At 56.4% G+C, this 20522-nt stretch overlaps 1 protein-coding gene across 3 annotated transcripts in view; it reads left to right on the plus strand.

Annotated features, from left to right (window-relative positions):
- The window catches only part of AFAP1L1 (actin filament associated protein 1 like 1), a 79363-nt gene that overhangs the window by 34738 nt on the left and 24103 nt on the right, over positions 1-20522 (plus strand). For 2 of the 3 annotated variants that reach the window (XM_055142197.1, XM_055142198.1), the window contains exons 2-11: positions 691-819; positions 1590-1673; positions 2160-2257; positions 4208-4316; positions 9990-10088; positions 10615-10826; positions 13872-14051; positions 15550-15642; positions 19385-19466; positions 19633-19785. In XM_055142197.1, coding sequence (XP_054998172.1) covers positions 691-819; positions 1590-1673; positions 2160-2257; positions 4208-4316; positions 9990-10088; positions 10615-10826; positions 13872-14051; positions 15550-15642; positions 19385-19466; positions 19633-19785 — 1239 coding nt within the window. Of the gene's footprint in view, positions 1-690; positions 820-1589; positions 1674-2113; positions 2258-4207; positions 4317-9989; positions 10089-10614; positions 10827-13871; positions 14052-15549; positions 15643-19384; positions 19467-19632; positions 19786-20522 lie in introns of those variants that run through there. The other variant, XM_055142199.1, reaches the window with a different exon arrangement.

Consider the following 20522-nt stretch of genomic DNA (forward strand, 5'->3'; position numbering starts at 1 on the left):
TAAAGGACTCTGTGCTCTAGGATTTGTGACTCAGTCCTTGGGGTCTCAAGTAGCCGTCACCCCCACCCCCACCACTACCACCACCACCACCACCACCACCACCACCGCTGGGAGCTCGTCAGAGAAGCAGAATGCCAGGTCCAGCCCAGACTCGGGGTCTGAGGCTCTGGGCGATTGCTGTCTCTGTCCCCCGTGTGAGAAGCAGGGAAAGTAAGAGAGGCAGCGTCGTCTGGGCCCTGGCGTGGGAAGGGTTAATGTTTAATTTGGCTCCCGCCAAGGCACCGGAAACAGAAGTTTCCAGAAATTGAAACAGAGGAACGGATGGGCCAGGAAGGCTCCCTTCCTGCCTGCGTCCTGAGCGGTGGGGAGCTGATTGGGACCCGCGCCGGACCCTGAGCTTCAGGCCCCACAGAGCAGAGGGCGCCAGCCCCAGAGGCAGGCCAGGACCCTCTGTTCCGGCCCCCTGGCCCCGGGCCGCCGGGGAAACCAGCTCACTCAGCTGTCCGTGCAAGGCAGGCAGCCGGGCGGTGCAAAAAGGCGGGCGGGTGAGCCCTGGGACCACTGGGAGGCCTCTGGGGTTTCCCCAGTGGCGCTGGCCCCGCCCAGTGTTCCCCCACGTCCCCAAGGAGAGGGCAGGGCCAGTGCCCAGGCCCCGAGCCCTGGAGTGACCGTGTGTCCCCGCCTCCTCAGTGCTGGAGCAGCTGCTTCCGGAGCTCACGGGGCTGCTCAGTGTCTTGGACCACGAGTACCTCAGCGACAGCGCCCTGGAGAAGAAGATGGCCGTGGCCTCCATCCTGCAGAAGCTGCAGCCCCTCCCAGGTCTGCCCCGCGCCCCTCAGGACCCTCCGTCGCCAGTGCACAGCAGAGCCGGGGGGTGTGGGGCGCTCACCCCTTCTCGGGGGCTGGCCAGCGCCCCACCCCTCTTCCTGGTCCTCCTCGGCCTGGGCCTGTGGGGCCCTCACACCCAGGCCACTGTCACACCCATCTGGCGGGGCACACACTGTCCCCCACGCTCCCGCCTCTGTTCCCACCTCAGGGTCTCCCCGGCCAGGCCACGGGCTGACGTCCGTGCTCTGGCGAGCTGCCCGTGGCCTTCAGGCACGGTGCACGTCACCTCCGGGCATCGACGCCCAGCCAGACTGAGATGGTGTCGCAGCTGCCCACTCGGCCCCCAGCTCTTGGAGGCCCGTCCCCTGCCCTCCCTAGAGCAGCCCTGGCTTCCCTGTAGGTGGGGGAGGGGGACTCTTGCATTCATTCCCCGGGCAGAGGTGAACCCAGGATCAGTGTCTGCACCTCAGGAGGGCCCTGCTTTGTTTTTTTTGGTTTTTTTTTTCTGCTTTTTGGGTCACACCTGGTGATGCACAGGGGTTACTCCTGGCTCATGCACTCAGGAATTACTCCTGGCGGTGCTCAGGGACCATATGGGATGCTGGGAATCGAACCCGGGTCTGCTGCATGCAAGGCAAATGCCTTACCCACTGTGCTATTGCTCCAGCCCCAAGGGCCCCGCTTTGTAAAGCGAGTGCTGAGGCCGGCGTGGGCGGGGCCCGGCCACCCCCTCACCTCCTGCACCTTTCGTGCCTTCACAGCCAAGGAAGTCTCCTACCTGTACGTGAACACCGCAGACCTCCACTCAGGGCCTAGCTTCGTGGAGTCGCTCTTTGAAGAATTTGGTGAGTGGGATCCCCCCCACCGTGCACCCCTCTCCCTGGGCTGGGGTCGGGCATCCCTGGCCTTCACCCAGCTCTCACCTTGCAGCACTAAGGCCCTTTGGGCAAGGCCCTGAGTGTGCCTGGAGCCATCGTCATCTGCCTAGAGGCTGAGGCAGTGAGGGGTGGGCAGAGGAGTCCCAGCAGGCCGGCCCGCGGCTGCTGTCATCGGCGTGCAGGGCAGTCCAGCTGCTGCAGCCTTGGAGGCCAGTGGCGGCCCCAAGGGGTTGGGATGATTCCACCACAGGCATCTTCACACATACCCCTGACAGCAGCCAAAGTGCTGCGTGGCCGCTCCCTCACCTGAGCCTCTCCTCACCCCGACACGGGCACGGCACGGCCAAGGCGGCCGGCGTGGGGCCACACGGCTGGAGCCGAGACAGGTCCCTTGCTCCCGTCGATAGAGGTGGCAGCCTCTGAGGGGGTCTTCCCGCTCTGCACACCCATCAGACTGTGACCTGAGTGACCTTCGGGACATGCCGGAGGATGAGGGGGAGCCCGGAAAAGGAGTCGGTCCTGAGCCAGCCAAGAGCCCGCCCTTGAGAGTCGTGAGTCCTGCCCTGGGTTTCCCGCCCCTCACCCTCACCCCGAACCTCCAGAGAGGGCAGGAGGGGCTCTGGCATGAAGTCTGAGGGGCTCTGAGGACTCTCCCTCTCCTGGTGGCAGTTTAGGGCCCTGCGAGTCATATTCCAGTACCCCAGACACGTGCCCCGTGTTCATGCCCAGCAACCACCTCGGGGAGAACTCCCTGCTGTTGAGGATGGGGGAGCTTTAGGGGGTTAGGGGCCTAACCCCACCACCAGAGATTGGCGGGTTAACCTCAGCACTAGGGATGGGCTAACTTCAGCACCAGGAATGGGAGCTAACCCCAACAGGGATGAGGGCCTAAACTCGGCACCAGGGATGGGGAGCTAACCTCAGCACCAGGGATGGGGGGGCTAACCTTAACACCAGGGATGGGGGGCTAACCTCAGCACCAGAGATGGGGACTAAGCCCAACACCAGCGATGGGGGCTAACCTCAGCACCAGGGATGAGGGTCTAACCTTGGCACCAGAGATGGGGGACTAACCTCAATACCAGGGATGGGAGCTAACCTCAGCACCAGGGATGGGGGGGCTAACCTCAGCATCAGGGTTGGGGGCTAACCTCAGCATCAGGGATAGGGGGCTAACCTCAGCACCAAAGATAGGGGGCTAACCTCAGCACCAGGGTTGAGGAAATGGGGCTAACCTCAGAACAGAAATGGGGAAATGAGCGGAGTGGGGGGGCGGGAGGGGGGTTGCTCCGCTCTCCCTATTCTAGAGCATCAGAAATCACTCTTGCCTGAGCCTGATTTTTTTCACCTACAAACTGACACCTGGCATCGGCCGTCAGGTTTCCAGCCTTAGTCCCTAGAAGGGGGCGGAGCCATAGTGACAGTCAGAGCCTTGACTGTGTGGCTCCCCAGCCCCAGCTATCCTGGGTCCCGAGTGTTGCCGCGCCATGTTCTTTAGCGCTCACAGCCATAGGGTGCGGTGGGTGCTCTTGGCGTCTAATTTTGCGATAAGGAAATTGAGGCTCAAGGCTGGAGAGATGGTACAGGAGGTAAATGCGTGCTTAGCATGCGGCTGACCTCGGTTGGATCCCGGCACCACATAGGGCTCCCCAAGGCCGTCCAGGAGTGACCCTTGAGCACAGAGGCAGGAGGAAGCCCTGAGCACTGCTTGGTGTGGGCCTGAGAGAAGGAAGGGAGGGAAGGAGGGATGGAGGGAGGAAGGAAGATAGGAAGGGAGGAAGGGAGAGAGGAAAGAGGGAGGGATGGAGGGAGGGAGGAAAGAAGGGAAGAAGGGAGAAGAGAGGAAGAAACAGGAGGAGGGAGGAGGGAGGGAGGGAGGGAAAGAAGAAAGAGGGAAGGAGAAGGGAGAGAAGGAAGAGGGAAGAAGAAAGGGAGAAGGGAGGAGGGAGGGAGGACGGAAGAAGGGAGGGAAGAGGGAAGAAGGGAAAGAGACGGGAGGAAGGGAGGGAGGAGAGGAGAAGAGAGGGAAGGAGGAGGGGGGAGGAGGGGGAGAGAGAGGGAAGGAGGAGGGGGGAGGAGGGAGGGAAGCAGGCAGGCAGGCTGAGGTCCAGAGAGCGTTGGTGGAGCACAGGTACTGGACAGCGCAGGCCTGGTACGCAGCCCACTCCCGCTGGACCCCAGCACCCCGAGGGTCACTGAACACCGTCAGGGTGACCTGGGTCCTCCCTGCACCCTGGGCCCTCGCAGCACCGCAGCCTCGGGCCCTCACATGGAGCCACCAGCTGAGGGCCAAGAATCGCAGGATAATAATCATTGTTCATATTTGATTATTATCATTATTATCTTGGTGAGACTCTTTGGCCTGATCTCCAGGTTTCCCGCCCTGCCCTGCCCCTGGTCCCTCTGCGTGTAGGGCCCGTGTCTGTCTCCTGCCTGTCCCTCTGCCTCCTGCTCCGCTCCGTGAAGGCCTCTGGGTCTCCCACTCCGCTGTGTCCCCACAGGCCGCGGACCTGCCCCCACCGCTGCCCAACAGGCCCCCGCCCGAGGACTACTACGAGGAGGCGCTCCCCCTGGGGCCTGGCAAGGCCCCCGAGTACATCAGCTCCCACAGTAAGTTCTGGTCCCCTGGGGGCTGGGGCAGAGTGGACGGGACCAGGGCAGGGGAGGGGGCTTTTCCCTGAAGGTCTAGCCTGGGATGCCCCCCACCCCCGCCACGCTCCCCTCTGAGGGGGCTGAAGCTCTCCGGCATGGCCTGTGGAGGTGGTGAACATGGTCCCGGGGGCCCAGCCTGGATCCAGTCCCAGTTCTCTGTAGCCTGGGTCACCCTTGGCTTAGAAAGAGGGATCAGGCACATAAAGGTGCTGGACAGGGCTGTGAGGACTCACTCACGCACTCCTGGGCTCGGGGCCGGCCTCAGTGCCGTGTTTCTGCGGTCACCTCCCCTGCAGAGTTGGTTATAAAGCCACAGGCTGACGTGAGAGGCCAGGGGCTGCACCCCGGCCTCCTAAACTGGGATCTGACCAACCGAACCCGGGCTTCGCAAAAAAAAAAAAAAAAAAAAATGGCAACACTCCCGGCCAACAACCAGCCAACCCGATACGCCCAGGGTTTCTGAAGGCACCAAAAAAGAATTCACAATCAACTGCAGCATGGAAAGTGTTGCGTTTCTCAGACAGAAAGGGGCCATCAGAGGGCGGGAAGCTATTAAGCAGCCCTGGTCTAAATCATGGTGACTTGCGGGCTCCCGAGTGGACCCCAGCGGCATGGAGGTGGGAGTGCGTGAGGAATGCGGGCACAGGTACTCGGCGCCTGATTTCTGCTGCGTCCCGCCCGCCGTGTCAAAGCTTTCTTTGTGCTTTGGATCCTCACCTTCCCTCTCCCCTGGCCCCTTGGTTTAGTCCGTGTGGTCATGGGGAGGCGCCTGCACTGAGCTGCAAAGCGCTTGTACTCTCGGGTTTCCGGCGCTCACCAAGACCGGAAATCTGTTGAGATCCCAAAGTGTCATCATCAGGACAGGACGGCGTCCGGGATGGGGCTGGGAATCAAACTCTCAACCTCCGGCCTGCCGGGCACGAGCCCTCGGCCACTGCAGCACTGAACCACCCTCCGTGAATGTTTCATCATATAGGCGATCTATTAACAGGATGTCCTTGTAGTGGGTCCACGCACACACATGCGGCTTACACGTAAATGTGTTCCATGTTTAGAATTTCCTGTCAGGTGAGCGCACTGAGGTCACCCCATTGGGCCCTCAGTTGTTTTCCTCAGCCCCAGTCAGGTCATTCCTTGGAGGATCAAGTAAGTCTCTCATTTAGTCCAGGGACTACACCTTCCTTACCGACCACCACATCATGGTGCTGCATGACCAAACTTGCATTAAACATATGTATGTTCTAGTTCAGGAGAACTGAGAGTTCAGGAGAACTGAACTTAAAGTTCTCTTTAAGTTCTCCTGAACGTAAAGAGGCTATGAGAATTGTCTTAAGTATTGAAGAAAATCATGGATATGAAGCTCTTTTCACAATACCATGTTTATGGCAGAGCCTGGCAAGCAACCTGTGACATATTTGACATGCCAAAAACAGTAACAATAGCGGGTCTCAGTCCCCTGACCCTGAAAGAGCCTCCAATACAGCAGTGTCGGGAAAGATGAGTAAAGAGAGGCTATAAAATCTCAGGGCTGGGACAAATGGAAACATTACTGGTGCCCGCTTGAGCAAATCGCTGATCAGTGGGATGACAGTGATAACAGTGATATTCTAGTATCCTCTCAGCAGCACATTTTCCAATCCCCACAAAGCAATAAAATAGGTCAGCTGTGCTGATGCCAAATGAGACCGAGGGCCACATTTCCACGGGGCCCAGACACCTTGCACCTGCATCCACGTAACAGTGCTGCGAGGGTATGCCAGCAGCTCTTACCAGCATTTTCCTGCGAGAAATGCAGAAAATCTGGATGAAGGGGGCCTGTTTCCTGTTCATGACGCCCTACCCGCACTGTACTGTATCACCCTGGCCCCATCCATCACAATTATTTACTTGCTACTCATGTTAAATCAGGCTGGAGCGATAGCACAGTGGGTAGGGCATTTGCCTTGCACTCAACCGACCCGGGTTCGATTCCTCCATCCCTCTCGGAGAGCCTGACAAGCTACCGAGAGTATCCTGCCTGCATGGCAGAGCCTGGCAAGCTACCCATGGCGTATTGAATATGCCAAAAACAGTAACAAGTCTCACAATGGAGACGTTACTGGTGCCCACTCAAGCAAATCGATGAGGAACAGGATGACAGTGACAGTGACAAATCTTCTGGACAGATTGTGCTTCTCACTCTGGGCACCTACTTTTCTTTGTTGTATCAAAACTGCGCAGAAAGTGATGGTTGGTTGTGAGTTCAAAGTGTAGGGGTGCTGCCTCGTGCTTTGGGTGGCCAAGAGCTGCCTCCCCGGTCTCCCCAGCAGAGGGGCAAAGAGACAGGGGACCAGACTGTTGGTCAGAATCCCCCATTTAATGCAGAGCTGCTAGCTTACTTATATCTGAGGGGTTCGAGGCACGGGACTGCACGTGGGTGTCACTGATCGTTTACAGAGGTAAAGCGTTTTGGCAGAAGCAGTTCGTTCCCTTGGGGGGATTAACTCAAGGAGACACTCTGTCTCCCAGGGACATCTATATTGCTTTTCTCTTTCCCTCTAGTTGTACATATTAAACAATTAAGTTCACTTCTTATTAATACTTGCAGTTATTTGGATAAACACAGTAAGAGAGAGAGATTCCAAAACTTAGTTCTCTGGGCTCCAAGGGCAAGCAAGACTTTTACCGTCAATCCCAGACTAGGCCCTCAGGCTGGTTCAGTTTATTCTTCCCCATAGGGGTCCTGTCTCTTAAGTCGTAACAGCTTGCATCAAAACTACGCTGTTATGCTTTTTAGACTGTCGCATCTGGATGCTGAGGTGGCTTCACTGTTTGCCCGGGGTCCATCTCCGTCCCACTGCAGGACCTCCCTTCTGGGGTGTTAGAAACTACAGCAACCGGAGCCTGAGTCAAGTAATTATGACGGATGCCCAGGAGTAGATATATTTCAGCCAATCAACTCCCAGATATGAGGAGCATAGCATTAATGGTCTTTCTGAGTTTAAGCAACGAACATTGCTCTATAGAAAAATGTGAAGACTTTAGGGGAAGTAGAAAAGTAGGTAATTCACTTACAAAGTCCAGAATCACCAGAATCTTTGACTTGTAAGTAACCAAGACTGACTTAAGGAATTGTAACAATGAGAAGTAAAACACAAGAAAAGGTTAAGGATAAACTCAGGGAATCAGGGGATTAGAGATGCTGGCAAGAACATGCTTAAGTTTCTCAGGGAATTGGGGCTGAAGGGGGGAGGAAAAAGAACATGCTTAAGTTTCTCAGTGAGGAGGGGTGGGGGGAAGAAAAGGCGATTCATTGACGAAGCCTAAACACTTAGGGTTAATACAGTTCAGGCACATGCTGGCACCTGTCTGGTGTCATGCCTCCCCCAAATCCCCAGCTCCCAGCCCTCACTCAGAGGGAGCCCCCACCTAACGCCTCACCCCCACCCCCCAGCCCTGCCAGCATCAAGCTTCTACTATGGAGTTGCCCTGTCAGGATCTCCCCTGCCAGTGGAATCACGCTGTCAAGATTCATCCATGATCTTGGTGAATCGATTGATCATTTTCTTTTGTGTGTGGTGCTGGGGGTTGAACCCAAGGCCCCCCCCCCCCCCGTGCAGAATGCATGCCTTCCCAGTGAGCTCTGTCCCCAGTCCTGCGTCAGCACTTTCATCAAGACCAGAAAACATGCCAGGGAATGGACAGCCCACGTTTTCTTCCGACCCACCTGCCAATGAATGGACATCTGACTGTTTCCCACCTAGTGGCCTCTGTGTCCTGAATTGGGATGGGCCCGGAAGTCACTGTGCCTCCTCGGCCCTGACAGTCGTGGGGTCCATGTAGCAAGTGACTTGATCCACTCAAGGGCTTGGAGGTGGTGAGGGCCAGGGCTAGGTCTCGGGCTCAACCCACCGCTGCATGTGCTGCATCCAAGGGACGGTGGGGATCCCCGGGGCAGAAGGGAAGGGAGGGACACAGGAAGGGGCAGGCTCTGGCCAGGGCGAGGCTGCCAGCCCCATCTGGGCGTGTCCTTCTGCTCCCACTCCTGACGCTGTAGGAGCCCAGCACGTTACCCCCCCCTCCCCCCACCCACCCCCACCATTCTGCCCTGAAGCCCCCAGTCCATTTAAGGGGTGTCCGTGGCATGTGAGGCCTCAGAGGGCCTGGGCAGAGCAGGCTGAGTGTCACTAGGCAGAATGCTGGGTGTCCCCCACCACACACACACACTCCATCCCCTGGCTCAGTCCTGCCGTGCTCCGGAAACAGATGGCAGGGCCGGGAGCCCAAAATAAGTTTTGCAGGACCATGCGGGGTGGGAGCAAGTGGGAGTGGGTGAAAGAGACGGGGCCCTGCGCCTGTCCCCAGGGCAGGGAGCTCAGTGCCCAGCCGGGCTCCCTCCCTGGCACACCCTGCGAGGCCTGGGTTTCCTCGCCCGTCAGGCAGGGCTGATGCCAACCTCCCTGCGTCGGGGGATGGGCACTTGCCGAGCGCCTCCTGTGTGCCGGGCTCCAAGACTGGACCCACAGCTCCTCACTGATGTGAGGAGGGACTGTTGTCCTGCCGCTCCAAGCAAGGCTGTGTGAGAAGCAGTGACTGTTCTTCCAAGCTGCCTGCAGACGTGGCAGAGAGATGGAGTCGCAGTCAAGTCCCAAAGCCCCCCCCCCCCAACCCACTGGAATTCAGAACTGAGCTGGTGTACCAGGACAGTCACTGTTCCGATTCCTTGGAACCTGTCATTTCTCTCTTCACGCCGCTTGTCTAGGATGGACCACCTACATAGGTCCCGGGTTCAGTGAAGTTCCTGGGCCCAGCCCGAAGCTGTGCAATGACTGTCTGGGGACACAGCCCAGGAATCTGCAGCTCTGCAGTTTATATGATTCCCCTGTTACGCTGGACACCCCCCTCCAGGAAACTGAGCGCCACCCCCCTCCACCGCCCGCTGTGTTGTACCGCCTCTGATCAGAATGTGTCGTGAAAATGAGCATCAGCACTGTGGTCTGCGGCCTGGGCCATGGTCTGATTGTGACCAGGTTCGCCTCTGGCGAGAGGGGACTGGGGGCACAGTCCTGTTTCCCTTGTGGCCAGCCTCGCATCCTCGTCAGGGCAGGAGGGACAGACACCGTGGGCCCAGGGCTAGCAATGGAGCACCCGGTATCCCACATGGCCTCGTGTGGAGCAGGCTGGGAGGCCAGGCCTGTGGTGTTTGCACAGCAATAAAAGGATGGATTTTTCCCATCATGTCTACAGCCTTAGATGATGCAGGCAGAGTTTTCGGGGTATTTGCTGGCACATTGGAAGGAAGCGTATACAGCAGTATCAGGTACCAGTACCAAGTACCCTGCAGTACCAAGACCAGGGCTATGATATGCCCCCCCACACACACACACATGCATCTCAGGCCAGGGGTCACGGAGGAGGGGCTGGCCACTCTGAGTCTTGAGGGGTGAGTAGGAGTTCTGTGGCAGAAGCTAAGAATGAATTGGAGTCGCGCAGGCATGTATAGAGGTGCCATGGAGCACCCCTATAGATGGAAACACAGTGGGGGGGTCATTAACGGGGCAGAGAAGGGCTGTGTGTTGGGGTCTTCCCCACCCAGTGCCCTGGAGTCGACCTGCATTTCGCCAAAGGGCAGCTCCTCTGCCAACCCCACAGATGGCTGCAGCCCTGCGCACTCCATCACGGACGGCTACTACGAAGACGCTGACAGCAGCTACCCCGCCACCAGGATGAACGGGGAGCTAAAAACCTCCTGTGAGTAGCGGGCGGGCGGGCGAACGCTTTGTGCACCTGGGCTTGATTCTGTGCAGGCGGGCGTCCAGCCCCTTGCCCTGGGGGTTGCCGTGGAGCCCCCAGAGCCTGTGGGGCTGGTGGTCGTGGGGCTGGATGGACTCCTGGAGACAGGCGCAAGGGCAGTGAGACCCCCTGGGCTCCACTTTGCTGCTGTGTGGAAGGGGTCTGCAGGGCACTGTGAGAATCCCTCACTCCGGGGTGCCCAGTGGCGTGCCAGGCCCGAGGCCTGACGGGCCCTCACTGAGCCCCGCACACACAGCTCACAGCCCGCACTCGCTCACACTCACCCCAGCCCAAGTGGCAGGTGGTGTTACCCCCGTGGCCGCAGACGGGTGGGGATGGAGAGAAGCAAAGCTGCCACCACGCCCCCGCCAGGTCAGCTGCAGGGACCCAGAGCGCAGGGCTGATGCCCCACCCCGGCAGTGACCACAGGAGGGGGTGGGGAGCCGCTTCCCCGGGGATGGCAGCGATGGTCCTCTCCCCGCAGACAACGACTCCGACGCCATGAGCAGCTCCTACGAGTCCTACGAGGAAGAGGAGGAGGAAGGGAAGGGGCCACCTCCCCTGCACCAGTGGCCCTCCGAGGAGTCCTCCATGCACCTGGTGAGGGACAGCAGGATATGCGCCTTCCTGCTACGGAAAAAGCGCTTTGGGCAGTGGGCCAAGCAGCTGACCGTCATCAAGGAGGACCAGCTCCTGGTGAGTGGCAAGGGGCGGGCCCCTCACAGCACAGGGATTGGTACTGCTGGTTTGTGTGATGGGGGAGGGGTGTGTGTGTGTGTGTGTGTGTGTGTGTGCAGGCCACCCGCCTCTGTGTGCAAGTGTGTCTGCCTTCCTCTCTCCGGGCCAGGCTCATGCACGGAGACTGCAAGCCAAGGCTGCAAGGGACCAGAGCTCTCCCACTCTGGTAGAAATTTCTAAACATAACTTGGAGACCTGATAGAGACTTTACCAAGTTTTTTTTGTTATTGCCAGAGACACCTTAAAAAAAAAATTCCTGGAGCTGGAGCGACAGTACAGCGGGTAGGGCATTTGCCTTGCACACGCCCAACTCGGGTTCCATTCCCAGCATCCCATAATGTCCCCTGAGCACCGCCAGGAGTAATCCCTGAGTGCAAAGCCAGGAGTAACCCCTGTGCATCGCTGGGTGTGACCCAAAAAGCAAAAAAAATAATTAATTAATTAAAAATTAATTTTAAAAAATTCCTTATAAAATTATGTGTGGGGCCAAAGACATGGCTTAAAGGACTGGAGTGCACGGTTTGCATGGGGGAGCCGTGAGTTCCATCCCCAGCCCCTCATGTTCCCCCTCATCCCCCACCCCTCTGTGTACCACCAAGGGTGACAGGTGGTACAAGGCTTTGAGCTGGGAACAGTCTCCGGGTGCTACTGCCATATGTGACCCCAAACCAAAAATTAAGTAAACAATGGAGAAAAATAAATAAATATGAGATCAGGGAGGTAGTACAGAGGTTAGGTTAGTGATCGACTCCTGGCACCACATGACTTCCCACGAGTGGGCAGGTGTGACCCCAGAGACCCCAGGCACTGCCAGCCTGGCCCTGGTGGTCAGCTCTGCATCCTCGGGCCCTGTCTGAATATCTGGTCCTTGCAGGCCAGGGATGACCCAAATCACCAGCGGTGGCACCAGCCGCAGAGTACCACATGGGAGGCCAAAAAATAATAATAATAATAATAATAATAATAAAATATAAAATAAGGTTTAAATCAGTGAGATCATGAATGGCTGGAACATGTTCCTGGCATGTGAAATGCCCCCAGTTCAATCCTGGCACCACAGTCCCTGGTTATCACCAGGAGGGTTTCTGGGCCATCAAGCACTGGGGACCCCCCCCCCCACACACACACCCTCCAACACAATAAGACTCACTGGTTTTCATGACATAGGCAAGTATGTTCGTTTGTGGGATTACAGGAGAGCAGAGTGGGAAAGTATGTTCTAAAACCACCCCAGAGTTAACCAGTATTTCCACCCTGGTTTTCATGCATGTTTTTCCTAAAAACTGCCCATGCAGTGTTCTGTATTATTTGGGGGTGCAGTGGGGGGTGTCATACTTTAAAGTACTCGGGGGTTACTCCCAAGTCTGTTCTTGGGGACCACTCCTAAAGGTGCTCAGGGGACCACGCAGTGCTGGGGATCAAATCAAAATCAGCTCTGTACTACTTATCATTATATCCTGTCTTTTAAATGTTTTTTTTTAATTCCTCATTATTTCTTAAAAGAACATGTAATCTTAGGGGCTGGAGCAATAGCACAGCAGGTAGGGCGTTTGTCTTGCACACGGCAGACCCGGGTTCGATTCCCAGCATCCCATATGGTCCCTTGAGCACTGCCAGGAGTAATTCCTGAGTGCAGAGCCAGGAGTGATCCTTGTGCATTGCTGGGTGTGACCCAAAAAGCAAAAAAAAAAAAAGAACAAGAAAATGTAATCTTAGTTCCAGAAAGGAAATTTTCAGGAATAAAGAAAGAGTCTTTTACCTAAAAACCTGTGGATTCGCACTGTCAGACACATTCCACTGGCTGAAACCTCTCGTACTCCAGGGACTGACCAGGTCGAAACTGGCCTCCTCAGGCCTCAGCTTTTCTTGTCTGGGTGCTCTGGCCAGAGTCTCTCACACCGTGTCAGTGGCGCGGTGAGAGCAGGCGCCCTTGTCTCCGTGCAGAGCTCAAGAGGGTTTGCAGTTACTTGCCAGCAGGCTGAGGTTTGCCCTGGGTTGCTGCGGAGGCTCCTCCTTTATTAGCACACTGAAGACAGTTCTTCTCTTTTCCAAGTTGCTGAGAATTGGTAGTAAAGTAATTGTGGATTTTACCAACTACTTTTTCTGCTTCTACTGTGCTTTTTCTCCTTTCTCCTAGTCAGATCAGTGGTGTGTCTAGTTTTTGAAGACTCGCCTGCTCTCCTGTTCCTGGGACCCATTCTGCTGGGTCCTGATGCAGTGTCCTTTTGATGTGTCTATACTTGATTTGCTAATATTTTGCTTTGAGTTATTGCACTTCTGATAGGAGAGGCTGGCCGGGGGGCTCTCCAGGGGGGCCCTGAGATCCATCCCAGCACCACACATACCCTGAGCGTGCCACAATGATGGGGCGAGCCCCATGAGAGAGAGACAGAGACAGAGAGAGACAGGGGGGAGAGAGAGAGAGAGACCAGACAGAGATAGAGAGAGAGAGAGAGAGAGAGAGAGAGAGAGAGAGAGAGAGAGAGAGAGAAGCTGATACTTCCCCCTTTTCATAAAATAATTGTCAGGTTCCCATGTCAAGGTCCTGCTGACCTCCTAATAAGAATTGAGCAAAGAGAATCATTACGTGTAAATGACTGATTTCCTGAACCTGCTTCTGTCTCCTACTTTCCTGCCACGCAGCCTTTGGCCAGGAGCTGGCGGTCTCCCAAGAGCAGCCTGATTCTTCCCTGGCTCTGCTCCAGGCTCTGAGTTTTGTGCTAACAGCACTCTCTAAGGCCACTCTCTTGCTCAGTGGCGCCCCCTGGAGTCCCTAATTGTCCTTGAGTCCTGAAGGCTGCCCAGAGATGCTGGCACCTGTCATCCCACTGTCCAGTCTTCCCCGGGGGTGAGTGACCACAGCTCCTGTCCTCATGCTCTGCTCACCACTGAGCAGGGGCCGAGAGGCCTCGGGAGGAATGTGTAGGCCAGTTAGTTCCCTTGGCTTCTCCTCCTCCCTCTGCTCCAGGCCGCGCTGACCCCTTGCCCACCCACCCCTTGCAGTGCTATAAAAGTTCCAAGGACCGGCAGCCGCACCTCCGGCTGGCTCTGGAGACCTGCAGTGTCGTCTACGTGCCCAAGGACAGCCGCCACAAGAGGCACGAGCTGCGTTTCTCCCAGGGCGCCACTGAGGTGTTGGTGCTAGCGCTGCAGAGCCGGGAGCAGGCGAAGGAGTGGTTGAAGGTAAGGGGGGCTGAGCCCTCCTCCCACCTGCCCCCCCCCCCGTTTCCCAGGCCTGTGTGTGGCTGTGGGGCTGAGCTCCTGCAGTGGACAGACCTGGGGCTGGAGGTCTCGCTTCCTTCTCTCATCTGAAGCTCCCCTCCCAGTGTCCCCGCTGTGGAGGTGTCCGCCTGCCGCGGCGAGTTATCAGATCTGCCGAGCAAGCCGGGTCTGCGCTGTTTGAAATGTGGATCCTTCTAGTCACAAAAAAACCCTGCCCTGCCTGTGGCGAAAAGGTGCATCCACCTGGACCCGTCTGCTGTGTCTTGGAACCACGCAGACGAGGGGTCCACGTCTCCGCGTACTGAGCACCAGCCTGGGTGCTGAGAGCTTATTGACGTGACCTCACGTATTCCTCACCACTAGCGGGACCGTTATTGGTCCCAGTTTACAAAGTGGGAAAACGGAGGCCCCCGATGGGCACTCCCGTGACTTGCCGAGGTTGCACTGAGGATGAGAAGCGAGTAAGAATTTCTCCGACGGCGCTGACTGGGGCTCTGTGACGAGCACCAGGGCAGGGAGAGGTGTGCGGGTCCCTGGCCTCGGCAACAGGGCAGCTGCGTGAGGTCCTTGGAAGGATCCGGGCACCGCACGCGCCCAGGGCTGCCTCATCCCCACCCGCCCGCCGGCCTGCATCCCTGCGCCCCCCGTGGGTGTCCGTCCAGCCCAGGCCTCTGTCCTGACTTCCCTGCTGGAACAAAGAGCCCCTCCTCCCTTCCTTCCTGAGATAACCAGCGCTCCCCCTGCCGTGTCTGCCCAGTGTTTCCCAAACTGCCTTTGTCCCGTCCCCGGAGGGGAAGGAAACCAGAGCACCTGCTGGGGGCGCCTCTGCCCCCCAGGGCTGGGTCGGAAGGAGGGGTCCTGGACCCGGCCTCCACGTCCGGTCCTGGGCAGCCTCAGCCGGCAGCTGAAGGGCTGGAAGCTGGGTCCTCACCTCTCCCAGCCTCGCGTGAGTCTGTCCCGGGCTGGTGACGTGGGCTGCGACCCCTGGGGCTGTGCAGGGACACAGTGAGTTCCTGCGGGACTGACCAGCGGCCACGCTTCCTGCTGGCCTGGCTGCCTGGTGGCTCCAATGACCGGCTGCTGCAGAATGTCGTGAGGGTCCAACCCACCCACGGAGCCCCCCCCCACACACACATGCACACAGGTCGTTGTGGCCAGTTCACATCCATTTTCTCATGAGTCCTTTCGCCCGGGGAGAGAAGCCAAGGACCAGCGTCCAGCGCAGCTTGGGGAAATCCAGGCCGGAGCAGGGAAAGGACTTGGCCAGGGCCATGCAGCTAAGAAGCACCAGTGCTGGTTCTAGGAGTGCGGCCTCTCTGTTCCCAGTCCCCGTCTTTACCATGCCAGGGACAGACACAAGTGTGACAGGAGGCCGTGTCACCTCCTCTCCTCTGCCTGGTGGCCACACGGCCCCTGCTGTGCCCACCCCCTGCCCACGGCTGTGTCCTCTCACACACAGGCCATCCGGGAGGTGAGCAAGCCCGTCGGGGGAGCAGAAGGGGTGGACGTGCCCACGTCCCCGGCCCTCCAGTGCAAGCTGGACCTGGACAAGGTAGGTCTGTCTTTAGCGGGGCTCCTCAGGGCAGGTGGGGTGGGGGTGGGCTGCTCAGCATGGGCTTTGTGCCCGGAGCACTCCCAGGACACACAGGGTGGCCCGCACAGAGCTGGCTCACAGCGGGGCTCGGGAAATATCTGTGAAATGAAAGCCTGCGCGTGTGCTGAGCAAGCAGGGGTGGGGGGTGGGCGTGGCTGACCCCCATCCCCCGCCCCCCCCCCCACACCCCGCTGTCTTTGAGCCTGAACAGGCCTTGGGAACGGACCAGCCAGGGAAGGAGGGAGCCCAGCCTGGAGATGTCACCACTCAGTGGTTGACAGCCACTGACAAACACCAGCTAGTGCCTGTGCATTGTGTGGGATGTGCACTGTGGGCCCCAGTCCCCAGTCCCCTTTATGGGAGCTCTGTGACCCGAAGAGTGGGATTTCACAAGTGAAGAGTGTGACCGCGTAACCAGCAATGCTGCAAACACTTGACCCCTATTACCTAACTCCTGCAACAACTTTTCAGTGAAATGCTGTTTCCAGCTGAGGCTGTGGACACAGAGACTGACCCAAGGGCACGCCATTAGTGGAAACAGAACTGAGTGGGCCACCCCAAGGGCCTGCCTTAGCCCCCACCCTCCAGAGAGCATCCTGAGCCCCACCCAGCGCTGACACTAGAGAGAAAGCAGGGGAGGCCTTCCCGGCAGAGGGCATGGGTCCTGGCACCAGAGGAGGCCTGGCCTGGGCAGGGCCGTGTATGCATTTAGAGGAAGGGGCTGTTCAGCCTTTTAGAGTGATCCTGAGAAGCCACCATGAGGGGTACCCTTGTTGGTGAGAGGCTGGGGGGGCAAGGGGTTTAGAGAAGAATGACCCCTGTGTGGAACCAAAGAAGATCCCACAGATGCAGAGGTGGGCCCATGGCACAGGGCCACAGAGGAAGGGCCTGTGAGGGAAGGGAGGAGTGGGCACAGGACACAGGTGTAGGGCAGCTTGCAGCACATGTGTGCATTTTTGTATGCCTGTGTGTCCGTGTGTGCATGTATTCATATACATATGCATGCATGTAGGTGCCATGTGCATACATACATGTATATGTACACATGCATGTGTGCCATTGCATACATATATGCATATGTACACATGCATACGTTTGCATGTGTGCCACCATGTGCATGCATCCATGTGTGCCTGTACATTTGTGTGTGGAGGTTATCATATGTGCACGCACATCATGTGTGAATGTATGTATGCTTATACACATGCATGTGTGTCATGTGCATGCATATATCCATGTGTGTACACATACATGCACATCTTCGTGTGTGCATACATGTGCATGTACACGTGTACATGTGTCATCATGGTGAGGGTGCACGTGTATGTATGCACGCATGTTGCACACGTGTGCATGCATGCCCCTGCGAGCACATTCCATGGTGCAGCTGGAAGAGTGTGCAAAGAGAAGAGGCAAGCTGTGGGGTGGGGAGCTCCCCTGGGGTTGAGTGATGCTTATGGAGCCAAGTGGAGGAGCAGGTGACATGTCAGAGGTCCTGTTTCTGGGAAATCCTGCGGTCCAAGCATCATCTCTCAAAATCAGAGCTCTCTGGACTTCATTCCGCTTGCTTCCTGATACAGACATGCACCAGAGAGACTGTAACTTCTGTTTCACGTGTTCATGGGTGCTGCTCCATCTTTGACGGTTCTAAGCCCATTTCTAACAGCTGCCATGTCAGAACGCACATGACCTTGCCCGTCTCCAAACCCCAGTACTATCCCTCCAGCCCACGGCCCCGAGCCTGGTCTGGTGGGAAAGGTCTGTGGTCTCAGAACTCTGTGTAACCACCCTCTTACTTAAGCCACTGGGTATTTGCCGTTTATTTCCCCCTTCCCTCTCCCCCTCCTGTTTTTCATGCTGTGATGCCTGGGGCTGCGCACTCACCTGGCTGTAGGATTGTGTTGCTCATACATATTGCTGTGATGCTTATCAGAGTTTGTGCTCCCTTAGCTGTGGTGCTCGCAACTGTGCTTGCTAGGCCTCACACCATAGTATATTCCATTGTGTCTATGTACAATTTTTATATGCTACTTTATCCATTCCTCTGTCATTAGACATGGGTTATTTCCATATCCTAATTATTGTGATAAGCACTGCAATGAAAATAGTTGTGTATATATTTTTTTCAAAAATAATGTTTCATGTATGTGTGTTGGAGGCATAGGTGCCAAGAAGTGGAATTGTTGGATCATATGGAAGCTCTTTTATAGTTTTTTTTTTTTTGAGAAATTCCCATAGAGGCTGAACCAGATGACATTTCCAGCAACGGTGAATGAAGGTTCCTTTTTCACACCTCCCCCACACTGGTTGTTCCCAGCCTTTTGATAATGCCCTTATCACTGGTGTCATTTTGATCTGCAATCCCATACTATGAGTGAGGATGAACACTCTTTTCTGTGCCTACTGGCTCTCCGTCCCTCTTCCAGAAAGTTTCTTTCATCTCTTCTCCCATTTTTTTGATGGAGTTAATTGGACATTTTTGCTCTTGAATTTAACGAATGCTTTACATATGTTGACTATTAGTTCTTTGCCTGATGTATACATAATATAATGCACAATTATTTTCTTCTCTTCAGTAGGGTGTCTTTTCATTCTAGCCTAGTTTCTTTGGCCATCCAAAACTATTTTAGTTTGACGTAGTTCCATTTTTTTTTATTACTGCTCTTGTCATCTTCGCCAATGGAGTTTGAGTCATTGACAACTCCTTTGAGCCCCATAGCATGGTGAGTTCTGCCTATATTTCTCTCAGTGTAATTTATGGATTCTGGCCTAATCTCAAGGCCTGTAATCCAGTTTAAATTAATTTTTGTGTGTGGTGTGAATCCAACTTCCAGTTTTTGCACGTTGCTAACCAGATTTCCCAGCATCCTTTGTTGAAGAGGATTTCCTTCTTCCACCTCACGCACCCAGTGTCTGTGAGGATGACATTCTCTTTGTGGCCAGTCTCGTCTCTCTAGTGATACATCTCAACAGTCCCACTGAAGGCAACCTCCTGAGCCCACCACATTACACTTAACCCCGACCCCCGCTCCCTGTCCCCTGCTCAATGCTGTCCATCCATTCATCTCAGCCCACTATACATCCCTCCTTCCTTGTTCAGCAAACAGACTGTGAAGCCCCATCTCTCACAGGTCCTAGCTGTGCACCCACAGCTGGTAGAATTCCAGGCACAAGACACTTGTTAGCACATCCCCTGAAGATCGAACCAACCAGGGAGGGCTTCTTTGTTGGGGGACAGTTTTTCTCCAACATGCCCAGACACATTGTGCACCGGGTCCAGACAGACGTGGGCTGACGGATGACAGGCACGCAGAGAAACCACTCCAGGAGACAGCTGATGGCCACTCACTTTATTGCCAAATACACACATATTTCATGGGGGGGTCTCGGCTTAAGAGGATGGTCCAATCATATAAAATTTAGCATCACCGACCTATCACCTTTCCAACCCTGCTTTGCCCTAGCCCAACCCCAGTTAGTGCTACATAGAAGTGCAGTTAGGAGACAGTGCTTGAGGGATGGGACACAACACAGGATACCTGGTGCTTATAAAATGCACCCAGACACTCCCTACTGGGACCCTACACAAGGACAGGCCTTACCTGCTATGCAGGGACAGATCTCCTCTGCTCTGGCCCCTGCTGCCGTGTGCCACGCTTCTTGTCCACCCTCTGACCAGGACTGTGTGTGTCGCCCACAGAGGCTGTCCCAGGAGAAGCAGACCTCAGACTCCGACAGCCTGGGCGTGGGTGACAACTGTTCCACTCTTGGCCGTGAACATGGTAGGAGCCGGTGGGGCTCAAGACGAAGAGTAGTGTAGCTGGGGGGTGACGGGGAAGGCGGGAGGTCTTGGCACAGGCCAGCAGTGGCATGTGATAGATGGCACTAGCAGGAAGGCAGGGGCTGCTGGGCCTGGGACTCAGAGCGCCTCCCTCCCCTCCCCGACAGGCAAAGGGAAGAAGAGCAGCCTGGCGGAGCTGAAGGGCTCCATGAGCAGGGCGGCGGGCCGCAAAATCACCCGCATCATCAGCTTCTCCAAGAAGAAGGGTCTGGCTGATGACCTGCAGACGTCCTCCACCGACGACGAGGTTCCATGCTGCGGTGGGTGCGGGCCCAGGCAGGAAGACTCGGATCCAAGAGGGGCTAAGCTAGGAGACCCTCGAGGCCACACCTCCCACCTCGTGGCCAGGGCAGAGTCCTTGACTAGTGAAATGGTGCCACTGTCCCAACAAGTCACTCCCTCACTTCTGCCCCGGGACCCTGACACTGAGCACAGTGAGAAGCAAGGGGGGCCCCTATTTCTGTATCTGCAACCTGGTCACCCCACCTCTGGGCCTCGGAGACTGATGAGGGGAGTATCTTACTCTGCGTGTATCACTGTATCACGGTCATCCCGTTGCTCCTCGATTTGCTCAAGCAGGCACCAGTAACATCTCCACTGTGAGACTTGTTGTTACTGTTTTTGGCATATCAAATACGCCACAGGTAGTTTGCCAGGCTCTGCCGTGCAGGCGAGAAACTCTCAGTAGCTTGCCAGGCTCTCCAAGAGGGATGGAGGAATTGTGCCCGGGTCAGCCACGTGCAAGGCAAACACCCTACCCTCTGTGCTATCGCTTCAGTCCGCTATTGCTCCAGGAAATTTTCTGGGAGAAAAACATTGAAATACTTTTTTTTTTGGCTTTTTGGGTTACGCCCAGAGATGTTCAGAGGTTACTTCTGCCTCTGCACTCAGGAATCACTCCTGCTGGTATTCGGGGGACCATATAGGATGCTGGCGATCGAGCCTGGGTCAGCCGCATGCAAGGCAAATGCCCTACCCACTGTACAGTCGCTCCAGG

This window comes from Sorex araneus, chromosome 6 (assembly GCF_027595985.1).
Source record: "Sorex araneus isolate mSorAra2 chromosome 6, mSorAra2.pri, whole genome shotgun sequence".
NCBI classification, from domain to species: domain Eukaryota; kingdom Metazoa; phylum Chordata; class Mammalia; order Eulipotyphla; family Soricidae; genus Sorex; species Sorex araneus.